The sequence below is a fragment of the Argentina silus genome, assembly GCF_951799395.1.
Source record: "Argentina silus genome assembly, chromosome: 2".
Taxonomy (NCBI): domain Eukaryota; kingdom Metazoa; phylum Chordata; class Actinopteri; order Argentiniformes; family Argentinidae; genus Argentina; species Argentina silus.
This window is the reverse complement of record NC_139656.1, coordinates 25,048,161-25,060,904: the sequence shown is the minus strand read 5'-3', so window position 1 is coordinate 25,060,904 and position 12,744 is coordinate 25,048,161. Positions and strand designations below refer to the sequence as shown.

The 12,744-nt window shown below is 39.1% G+C and overlaps 1 protein-coding gene across 2 annotated transcripts; it reads right to left on the bottom strand.

Annotated features, from left to right (window-relative positions):
- Window positions 1-1,051: 1,051 nt before the first annotated feature.
- Window positions 1,052-9,334, bottom strand: tbx2a (T-box transcription factor 2a). Of its 2 annotated transcripts, none has more exons than XM_083664818.1 (7): window positions 8,597-9,334; window positions 7,686-7,953; window positions 6,233-6,379; window positions 5,009-5,085; window positions 4,654-4,835; window positions 3,028-3,632; window positions 1,052-2,340 (listed from the first exon to the last, which is right to left on the bottom strand). In XM_083664818.1, the coding sequence occupies exons 1-7, from the start codon at window positions 8,956-8,958 to the stop codon at window positions 1,903-1,905; spliced, it is 2,079 nt and encodes a 692-aa protein (XP_083520944.1). In that variant the 5' UTR covers window positions 8,959-9,334; the 3' UTR covers window positions 1,052-1,902. The 2 variants fall into 2 exon arrangements, with proteins under 2 accessions (XP_083520944.1, XP_083520945.1); XM_083664819.1 differs by having other exon boundaries at window positions 4,654-4,823.
- Window positions 9,335-12,744: the final 3,410 nt, after the last annotated feature.

The following is a 12,744-nucleotide window of genomic DNA, read 5'->3' as shown; positions in this document are numbered from 1 at the left end:
ACACAGACGTTCACTAAGAGACATGTTCCAACTAATTACGCACGAGAACAAAGACAAAGTATGTTATTACAGCCAGAAAGGAGCAAATAATGAAATTTTTAACACTGACAAAAATTGTTTCAGATTGTTTTGGCCCAGGTCTACATAAAATGTGCGAATATAATTTAAGATGTATAATCAAAACACATTTAGAGTTTAGTTTCGTATACTTGTTTAGCTTCATAAAGGGTTTGAAAACAGTTCAATCTATTAACTATGGCTAAACTAAATTATCTGTGCGCTAAATGTTTTCAATATGAGAAGGGCAAGCAAATTTGTGTAACCAACTTCACGTAGGCCTAAGTGATGATCACACACATTTAATGAACACGTTCAAATCCCAAAAGGTATAGGCTTAGTTTAAACTAGTAGTTTTGGGTTATCATTTGGTGAATCATGAAGTGCAGTGCAATGGGCTAGGCCTAAGCAAAAGTAATGTCTATTGGAATTAATGTCTATTGGAATTAAACTAATAGGCCTATTTAAGGATTGTACTATCCTGAGTGAGAAGAAAACGGAAAGGCACATGTGATTATCCATTGCATTGATTTCACTAGGCTATTTAGAAATGCAATATAGGCATATGAAAAAGAACGCGTTTACTGATGCTGAGAGGGAACTGATATGTTATAAAACGGCAGAGGGCGCAACAAAACTGAGTTGGGGTCAGGTTTTTGTTTAGGGAATGAGCCTTCCTCCAAAAGTTTCCCTCTTTATATGTTATTCTAAAATAAATAACACATTCAATAACATAGGCTTTCCCCAAATTTAGTTTACAATTGATTTCCACTATGCGTGGAATCCTAACTCGAGATTCACGCGTAAATCTTGCATTGATGTCAATGGGAAATTCGCGCGAGGATGTCCACCCATATGACATATGCAGCCAACTTTGTCTAGTTGTCATCTCCTCTGCAAGCTGCTTTTTAGAAAAAGTTCGATATACATACACAAAAACAGGCCTATTCGAAGGGAAATAACATGTCCACATTATCAACGACCATTGCCTGTATAGCGTTCTGTTTATTCACATTCAAATATGTTATCCCAAAACTATGGGCTTTACAAAGCAAGCTATCAATGCAGATCATAGATCTATAACGGAGTATAAATGATACAAAACGACATTTAAACGACACATTCCTTTTTATTTAAATCGTGAGAAACTTGACAAAAGCATATTAATTTACCCGAATAAACCAGCACAAAAGATGCCAATTCAGCTACCTCTAAAGGGGTAGTCTTCAGTGCTGGTGAAAAAGAAACCTGAGTTTTCCCTGCCAATTGCACAGTGTGCATTGTATCGCAAAGCGATATTTCAACTTTATCAACAGCATGAAAAGGTATGCAGGTGGCACGCATTTCTTTCACATCTCACTGGCAGGATAAACAGCAACGCATCACAAACATCTGAAACTGCTTCGGTTTCGTAACAACAAGCGCTAAATAGTGTTCATGTACAATATATTTCCATGTAAAAAGGGAAATTATAAATGCAACAAGTTGAAATCTAAGTAGTATATACACGCCAATGTACAGATTTGAATAAATTAATAACATGTTACGTATTCTTCGATCCATACAGCATATTTACAAAATTGCTTTTCTTGGTAACATAAATAATTCAATCAGATCAATCTGTCATGTTGTGAACCAACTTCCATCCAATAAGCTTCATTATTCAGTTTGACCAAGCTTTCCATCCCTTTTGAAATCTATTGAAATCTATTTTTTGGATGATACTCTTTCCTTATTAACACCGAAAAGTCTCAACACAATATTTCATTCAGGGGCCACGATGCTCTCATGATACTGCAGCTAGTTGGTCACCAAAGCTACCTCGATGAAACAGATGATTTTGGATCACTTTGGAGAGTCTAAGGCAGGGGACATTTCTCTCGGTTTTTCGAGTCCTCTAACAAGCCTCTGTATATTTTGCAGTTCGTTAGTGGAATCCTTCACAGACGTTTTGGGCGATGCCGTCCTCTGGTTGGCACCAGCTTTGTGGCTGTGATGCTCAGAAACAGGACTTGTCTCTCTGCTGTTTGATTTTGACAACTCGGATCCCGCGTTTAAACTGCCTGGCAATCCAGTCGTGAGTAGGTTTGTGCTTGGAGGAATAGACGTGGGGATCTGATAAGGGTTGAATCGCAGCCGAGGTCGGGAGCTGGTGAGAAAGGGGTTTCTGCCCATCGTGGAGGCTGCAGAGCAGTTGGGGAGAGCCGATGCCGCAGCAGCAGCAGCTGCCATGTAGGTGTAGGGGTACGGGAACAGTCCTCCAAAAGGGGGCATCGAAATTCCCTGCGTTGGAAATAATGCTGTTAGTATTTAGGCAAATATTGGGCAGTAAGTTTGACGACTGGTCAGATTTTTTTCAGAGCACATTTCCATCTAAATTCGAATATATTGTCTCTTATGAAGTGGATGCCATGCAGTATTGTCTGTATCGTCAACATCTCAGTTTCTCGTGGATTTTCGGCCTAGCCGTGTTTCAAGTAAAACCTAATTTAACAAAGGCTATATGTTCACAAAAACCGATATTGATCATGATCAACACCCGTCATTTGATTCAAATGATAAGGTGTGGGCTGTGGCCTACCAGGAAATCTTCATTTGTATGAGGACATACACGGATATCGAACATATTAAATCAGTGTTTCGCTAAAATAAAGGCTGATATAAATGTTTGTTTATTAAGTTGTCAATACTTTTTTAGATTCCAGTGATCTGAAGGAAACCACTCGGTTGTGATTAGAAATGGAAAGTACTCCATACACATGTCCTACAATTCGATAATTCGTGTCCTCTTCAACATCACATACGCCTACTGAGTCATATTAAACATTCCAAAACATATGCTTTAAATTAAGAATTCTCTTGACTCTAACCTAACCTTAAATTGAGCGATAGGTCTGGGCTATGTTTGGATGACATTGGATGTCAATTGTCTACTTAAATAACCTATTAAGAGAATAAATAAGGTCTTACCTGAGAAGCCAGCATGTGTTGTTGCAGGTGGAACGGGAAGTGACTGGGAGAGCCCGCGCTTTGAGAGGATAGGACTCCTCCATTCTCCAGACCATTCCCTCCGGACATCGAGGCCAACAGATGCCCCATACCCATGGTTGAGAATGCCCCTGGAGCCATTGCAAACTGTCCAGGGTGGAACATCAGCGGTTGGCCCGTATTCAAAGGGTTAAAAAACTGTTGACTGTGCAAACCAGAGAGGGCCAGGCTCTGCAGGTGACTCGCGTTGAAATATGATGGGCTTTCTGTTTGTACCATTAAAGGAGAAAAACCATCTTTCACCCCACTAAGGCCACCGCTGTCCATGTCCTTCTTAGTAGATTCCGTATCTTTCCGGTGCTTATTATCTGACTTGTCCTTTTCAGTATTTCGAATACTAAACACTGAGTCTTCTTTCCTTGAATCTAGGTAGTCGCTCTTCTTATCCGGGCCGGACCTATCCCTCACTCTGTCATCGCCTTTTGGGCTGAAAGGAGAGGTTGGTTCGGGTCCAGGGCTGCTTGCTCCAATGGAGCGCTCCTCTTGTAGGTCAACCTCCTGATCGCTGTCAGTGCAGTTATTCTCCTCTGTAAAACGAAAAATGTTTCTGTTATGAACAAAACATATTTCCATTGTATCGAAATTAATATGTAACAAAATGTGTTCAGAAATCCTGAAGTTGTCATAGCACAATTAAAGCAAATGAAGACCCAGCTTCCAGTGTGTTAAAACCATTTACAATCACAACCACCATATGAGTGACGTGAACCATTGGTTAACATATAAGTTATTATTTCAAGGATGGAGTCGTGATTTAGTGTTAACATTCATTTCCTAACCACTTCCCTCCCGCGCGTAAAAAGCATGGCTCGTTGGTATAGATTGGCACACGTTTTGTTTAGTCCTTCTCTATGGAGCTTCAGTAGCCTACGCCTATGGCTCGGATGTTTATCTTATATGTAGGCTATTGTTGAATGTTAACATGAATAATATCATGTGATCTAAACATACCACGAGGTTGAATGTTGAGCCATTACGGAGCTGTCAGTAGATGGCGCATTGGACCAGCACACACCACAGGGCTACACAGTTCATGTTCTGATTACTACTATGGCGTGTAGACATAAGCAAGAAATCCTCATGTTTTCCCCAATTTCGTGTTTTTTGCATGCATTTATCCCAGTAAACTTCTTCTTAACCTCATCACGATACGTAAACCAATAAAGGCAGCAGCCATATATCTATAGGCCTACAGAAAAAAAAGTGATTTGACATTTTTGTCAAAACGTGGTACCTACTCAAGTGATCAAGTATGGCAGGACCACGGAGAGATTTTCACACTTGTCCTCTGCGCTTTCCAAAAATATATCTCAGATTGTTCATTTAGCCTACTATTTCAAGGCCTATTCGTAAAAATAACATAGCGTAAAACATTTTAGAACCAAGGCTAATAATGAAATATAATAATACAAACACAGACTCCCTGGTTTGTAACATCTTTATCCACCCATATTCAGGCCTAATTGTCATTAGTCTTACTGGCATCTCATTATTCAAACGACCAATTAATGGACATGCAAATTAGCATCAACATTAGACAAGTCATACCTCGACTGGCCCGGTTGAACCTCAGTGGACTGGTTGCGGGCCCGAGTGGAGAATGAACCGAATCCCTTCCGGTCGTTTGTTCACAAGATGAGTCATCTGAATCGGCACAGTCCCGATCCACTTTGCACTGGTCTTCATACATGCGCAGCGATGGAAGGGTCAACTGCTTCCTGCAGACCGGACTAAGATTAGTTAATGCATCTGTATTTCGATCAAAATACTATTCTACTCAAAATCCGCAAAGCCTTACTACTCTTGGCATTGAAAACAAGGGTTTTCAATTCATCCAAATCTAATAACAATAATAATAATAAATAAATAAATAATAGTAGTAATAATAATAGTAGTAATATACCTCTTTTCTCGTCGTCCATTTCCTGTGTCTCTGAACCCTTTGGCAAAGGGGTTGTGATCAATTTTGAGCTGTGTGATCTGAGCAGAGAAAACAATAGAATTTTCATTAGCAATTAGCCTAAATCTGAAAATGTTATTAGGCCTAATAATTCTAATAATTCTAATAATGTAATTGCATTTGCAAATTCACTGACATTAGCAACATCAATCCGAAAATATTGGCAATAATACGGTACTGTAATTAAATTGCAAGCGCAAAATCCACGAATACAATGCCAATCAAAATGTGTGAAGCCTATCAAATGGTGTGTGAGGCCTATTTCCTTTCGCAAATGATCCTTCCTTCACATATTGCTAAAGCCTAGTTTAATAGAATAATGTTTGAAATGGCACTGATTCAACTTGCATAATTAATGGAATAGTAATTATAACAATAGCTATTGCACCCAGTGGGAGTAGTTCGGTGTCTTATAGTCACTGTATCAACTCTCAAAGCAGGAGTATTTTAACTTAACATTGATTAAATTATAAGTTGATGTAATTTTTCACATAGGCTACTTTTTAGTGAGCTACTTTCAGTGCATATTTAGGCCTATTCATATATGTGTAATTATGGACAATATTTTAGGCCTCGCTTTGGGTGTTTGGCCGTATTTTGCGTAAGTGGATTGCATGCTTTGATTGAACTGCTTCGAGTCTCCAGTAGCCCGCAGACATATAGCGAGGCTAGTGCCCTCTAATCGATTGTGACTCTGTACCATAAACTTTACGATAGCAACAAGCCCACCAGGCCACTACAACATGTACTCCAATTTACATCACCAGGGAAGGAGTTGGTATACAAGTAACACGTCATAGGGAGAACATTCTAACCAAATTACAGATAACTGTCATCTTAATCCATAAATTACATTTGGCGATCTTTAGAACTGTTAGCCTAGGCCTATATTTTAGCCTGCATTATTTACACACACACACACACACACACACACACACACACACACACACACACACACACGCACACACACACACACACACACACACACACACACACACACACACACACACACACACACACACACACACGATGAGGACGAGGTAGGTTATACTTAAATCGCAATCAAGTCGGCAAAGCCTAAAATGTAACTAATTACCAAATTCATCATATGCGACAAAAACAGAAAAACAATGTGACAGGTTGAATGTTCATGCTGCTGAAGCTTACCTTGTCATTCTGATATGCAGTGACGGCAATAAAATCTGTCTCTGGAAAAACATATGTCCGGAAGGTGCTGTAAGGGAGCTTCAGTATGTCGTTGGCTCTCACGATGTGAAACCTGGGCTGGTATTTGTGCATCGAATTCAGTATAGTCTGGGAATAAAACAAGTAGACAACACGTTACATGTTGTTTACGCGTTAGTGGTTTGAGTGACGGTGATGGCGACTATGACGATGATGATTTCCTGTATTTCTCAGGAACTATGTGCATTTTGTTTTCAGATGTATACGAGCAATTGATTCATTGAATCATCTTATTATCGTCGTCCCATTCCAACATGCCTCTAACTGTAGAACGACATAACGTCGTGAACAATTCATTCTCAAAATATCATTAAACTATTACAATTTTCAATGGCTTTGATTGAACATGTACAGTAGCCTACAATTACAGGAAGTATTATAACATATGTCAAAGCTAGTTAACTGTAATAATTCATACATGGTTATGCATTATATATATAGTTTATGTGGTTGTAGATGATTACGTGTATTAGGCCATGGCCTACATGTTACAGCATTTCATGAGTTGGGTCCACACTTTTTTCTATTATATGAAGAGTATCAAAATGTCAACATGATTATGAAATCAGCAGCTCAAAAATATTAATAAAACTTATTTTAAAAAAAGGCCTCGGCCACTCAAAATACTGGGCCTTGATTGTAATGACACACACAGCAAATGGCATTTAGTTGGTTGTGGTTATGCTATTGGTATTGCTAATGCATATTTAGCATGTGTCTCCAAGAATGTACCATCATTTATTTTTCAATTTGTGCTTAATTAAGGGATAAAAACACTTTAGGATCAAGCATCTATGCATTTTCCTCTCGAGCCCAAGACACTCTTGGCCACCCTGTCATACAAAAACGGTTATACAGGACTTCACATGAAGAGGCTTGCTCCAAACAAGCGATACTGAAAGTCTGCCCTCTACCTTTGACCTGGTTCATTCTACTTGACTTAGTCCAAAACTTTGTAACACCGCTCTGCAGCTAAACTTCTTAGAACAATGCATCATATCTGAAACACTGTCCACTGTCTCCTTAAAGCCCTTTTTGAGAAAACAAAAATGGCCTACAACAAGCACGACGCAAATCAACACTTTTGTAATGGCGAATGTTGTGATATATTTTATCAACATAGGTTACCCTTGATTGATACATTTAGACTCCACTTATTACATTACAACATCCATATATTATACAGGCCTATAGGCTACATGTCAGGCTATACAATCTAAATATTACACAATATGATTCAAATACCTTGCCTCGAATTACTCTTATATGTCTTCACATAATTAGCAATGAACACACAATCCTAATGCGTCCTTTAGATAAAACATCATCATTAATTTAGGCATGTCAAATCAAATAAATAAATGAGACTACTTACAAATCCATGCTTGTCCGAGATATTATTCGTCAACTTGAGTTTATGAAAAGCAACAGGCTTGGCCATCCACTGTTCTCCTGTGGCAGGGCTGTCCGGGTGGATGTACATTCGTTTCGGCATCTCCGGGTCGGCTTTTCCCGCTACCATCCAACGAGAGTTATGGAACTTGTAGCGGCAGTCGTCAGCAGCAATTATATCCATAAGGAGGATATACTTTGCTTTTTTATCAAGCCCATTGATGCGAACTTTGAATGGGGGAAACATCCTCCTAGAATATAGTAAAACAAGAATGAGTCTGTAAACGATGTGATTACATTTGTGATTTCAAATGTTCTTTGTTCTTCCCACATGTCCATACATGCCTAAATATGGATGTAATACATTTGGAGTAAGACTGTAATTATTGTGTTCTTTTGAGACTAAATGTTATCATAAGCACCTCTGCATAATCGAGGGCAAGATGTTTTCGTGCAGGCCTTCGGACACAAAAAATACCTTCACTTTTGTCCTGACCTATACAACAATCTTATTTTCACAGTGTGCATGCCTTGAGTCATACCTTAATCAGTTTACTTTTTCTTGAGTATGGTTATTGTTGCGAACGTTAATCGGTCGTTAAGCCGTAGCTATATGCCTGCTTCATTTCCAAAGGACAATGCGTAATATAACCTAGGTATTTCTGGGGGAAATAGTATAACAACTATAATGCAATAGCCGTTGCAGAAACGAAGTGACAACAACTGGTGGGTTGACGTCTCTTAGTCCAATATGACTATTGCTAAACTACATATTATTTGCAACTTCATGATTAAAATTTTACGCACCATTACGCATAGTCACATATCTCACTTCATATGCCTAATAAACACGCGGATCATTCAATATAGTAAATAATAGGGAATCATCTTTACCTTCCTGATTTTGTAATAACCATCTCGGTTCCTATTTTGTGAAATTGGTCCCATAAATCCTTGGCCTCCAGATTGACTTTTGGGTCGTCCTCCACCTCTTCCTCCGGCTCCAAGCTCTTGAGGGAGCGGAGATGAGCCGCCTGGTGGTGATGACCAAACGCAGCGTGGAGTCCTGCTTCCGCGGCTCCAGCCATAGCATGGTCCGCAAGTGGTTTAGTAAGAGCGCCGGGAGGCAGCGCCAGCGAAGGGAAGAAGGAAGGCTGAGCAGCTGCAAGGAAGGCTGACATGGTAAAGTCGGCTGGCCGGTGAGCGTGGAAAGGGTGGTAAGCCATGGCAGTCCCTGTGTAAACTGGATCTCTCATCGGTGCATCCAAAAATCGATATGAAAATTACTATACGCTATTATGTCCACCCACAGCAGAAGTAGCCTATCGATATATATATCCAAATAACAAATTGCTCGTATTCAAGCAGAAATATAGAAGTCGTTTCGTGTGCGTTGCCAAGAGCGAATGCGTCCCAGACGTTTCCAACAGACCGAGTGAGGAAATGACAGCAATGTTATTCCTGATGGTATGTTCCCATACAGCACCGTAATGATATCCGTCTAAGAGACGGCATCGACACTTCGAGAACAGAGCTGAGCTTTCCTTCCTATCCACCCAAGTTTCTTTCGGGAAAATAAAATCACTCTGTAAACTGGGATACAGTTCGGAGTTCTGAGTTCGAATTGAGAGGTCTTGCCTTGACCACCGTGGAATTGAGACTGTCTAACATGTCCCTCCTCCCTGGCTCCCGACACTAATGAACCAAGCCCCCTTGATTGCCGATTTTACGCTTTCTGGACCAATTGTGGAGCTCTATAGGCGTGGTTTTGACAGCTCCGGCCAAGATCGGTAAGGGGGGGCTAAAAGGTGTCGGAAGCATTAGCAGTAAGAAAACATGTCAACAGAATAAAATATTAACCAATGACAGAGTAAAGATCTGGAAATCCCACCCCCAAACTTCGAAGCAAGCATCAGGGCAGGCTTTTGCTACAAGCTCGGCGAGGAGGACGAATCCTCCGGCTGCTTTAGTCGGCTTGTGAAGCCTACTCCACTTCACTCAAGAAACCTATCCTATCCAGATTTCGAAGCTCAACTGGGTTGCAATTATTCGTTTAAAATGTTAAATAAAAATATTGTAGCCTATGATGAACAGGTTGTAAGTAAAACAACCGTTTTTTCTAAATAGATATATTCCAGTAACATGTTTCATAGAGCGAATGTCTCTGGTACAGCGATTTATGTACATTTTGAAAAGAATAGCCTACGTGTTTGTGTTTGAATGGAGAATTCACTTGTGCAATTGCACATTTTTCATTCCTCTATATCTTATTATTTTCTGTAAACTGGACAAATAATGGTTAGTTACAGTTATTAGTAGTTAGTTATTTTAAAAAATGACATTATTTTTTAATTATGAAACCGAGTCCCGATCTTTTTTTTTCTTCTTTTTTTACGATAATATGCCTAATTTTCACTAGATGCCTCTAGTGAAAAGAGTCGAGTGAGCTTTGAAAACCTTTGGGGCACAGTGCATACTATAGCCTTCGAGCAAGGAGTCACTTACATGCCATATCCAGGAAACAGAAGAATTTAAGACATAAAAGTTTTCCATTAAGTCTATTTTTTCATCATTTCAAACAATAGGCCTTTCATATAAGAATACAATTTTGATCAAAGGAATGGACTATTCAAAACAATATCCTATTATCAGAACAGCAGCAATGTTTTGTTGAGCAGACAAGACCCAGTGATAAAACGACGGCGATTTAAAGAATCTCTTCCTCAATATAAGACAGGGCACGCCTGCCTGTGAAAGATGGAAACCGGCGATTGTGTCAAACTTGTATACGAGACGTTAGCGACTAGTTGTGTGTAGATCCTTGATTAAGTGGGACTAGGTTTGTTAAGGAGCGCTTGGCGCCAGTCTGCTGGCGTCCCACAATAAGAACCCTCTCCTGTCACTTCATATTTACCCCGAAATCTTCAAACAGCATGCTCCAATCCTCTCAGCATTCCCACTAAAGCTACAGACCATGATAGAATTTAGCTTCGGATTTCATGCCCTTGCCATATTTCTTCGATAGTTTGACCGCAATTATGTATTCGAATACATGGATATGAAGAGATGCTATTTCGCCTGTACAGAGTTGTGCGCGCTGACGTCGGCATATTGCGCCTAGTGAGAGTCCATACTCAACGTGAAGCTTAAAACTAATTCAAAATGTAGCTGGATACACCGGACCTCTCTCATAATGGTGAGGTGAGACTTTCTTTCTCATTCGGTTACCTTCTCCCTCGTGAGTTACTCTATATGATTTTGTCTGTGAGGTTACATTAATTTGTGTTTATCTAGGCTTAATATTACATTTCCATTCGTGCACTGGGACATATCTGTAAGATGATACATTTTTGAAAACATGTAGCCAAACAGAATATCTTAATGATTGTTTCAACTCATTGTGATAGGCCTACCAATTATTTTAGTGATAAGGCTATTGTATTATAACAAATAAGTAGTGGATTATGCCATGTGTTTACTGGACGACAGTTGATCAAATCAGAATTGTGGGGGGAAATAAAGTGATAAAAACATACGTAATGAACGCATAGGTGTGAGTAATTATGTGTGCGACGATTCCATTGCGAGATAATTCTTGGAACTAATTTGGCACTGCATGTAACCCATACTGAGGGAAGAATAGGTCTATCACAAATATGACCTGTACAGTAGACTTGCCATTCTGATATCCAGCATTGCCTTCAGAAAACTAGCGTATGGCGGAAACAGTTAGGCATGGGCTGTTTAGACAGGCCTTCTGGAGAAGGAGGTGAAAGAAATTTGTTGACTCAGAGTTGACCCCATTTTCAAGACTGCATCATAATTAACTAATCATCTTTCCTGTTGAAGATGCATGTATTCTAGCTGACTACGTGTTCCTCCATAACCTAGGACATTGTTTTATTTCACATAGGCCTGGTAAAAGGCAAACTCTGCATTGGGAACTATTACTTTTCATGTTAAGAGACCCCATTTAAAAGTTACACTTATAATATTCACAGAAAGCCATAACTTACAACTAAGCCAACATCCCTTTACTAGACCTATATTTGGAAACAGTATGACGCAGTTAAGTTCTACAACTTTTGATATCACTATATTTTGCACACAACGTTTAAGTTGCAACATCCTTATTTTCACGTGCACCGGTATTCAATTGGATGATAAAGTCCATTCACTAGGCCCTAAGCATTCATCCAACCTGGCGAACTATAATATATTATAATATATTATAATATAATTATATATTATATATATATAATAGTTCATATATGTATCATAATCAACATCATAATGTATCATATAAATACATTATTTGTTTATCCGGTTATGCTTTATGTTTTATGCTGAATTACAAATAATTCATTTTTAATTAATTACTGTACATCAATGTGTAATACAACTTTGTAAAGCGTATCCATTAAAAATCATTAGTGTTTTCCAATACCCCACAGAATGGTGGCAGCGAAAGAGTTTATACATTTTGGGGGTATTTCAAAACACTTTCTTTTAACAGTGTGATGACAATGATATTAGCTTGCTGTAGTTACTCACGACTGGAAAAAGTTGGAAAAAGTTAGGTAGGCCTATACAGTAAAACACAGCATATCCTTCCAAATGTTGGTTGGCCTATATCGCCTGTATCTTAACTGGAAAGGCAAAAATGATTAACCCCACATAGAAAGTTAATGATTCGCCATGTATACACTCGTTTGACTAATTACATAAACCAAGGGTTAGGCTACATTGTGCTTAAATAAGGCATGTTGTTTTGGAGATCCATTGCGTGATCATTGTCTCTCTATGTTTAATATTGTTTCATACTCTAAAGAAATAGGCATACACACTTTCAGTCATTCGTCGATAATTCCTCCTGTCTTCAGATAAATCAGTGGTTCAGTTTTCGTTCTTTGGCTGTTGCAAGACTATAACATTGGGTGCACTATACATATAGGTGTGCATTTTATTCTGTTTAAACCACAAATGGGTTCAAACTAATTGCATACAACATTTTGTCTCCCCCCCATTAATGTCGGCTGTGT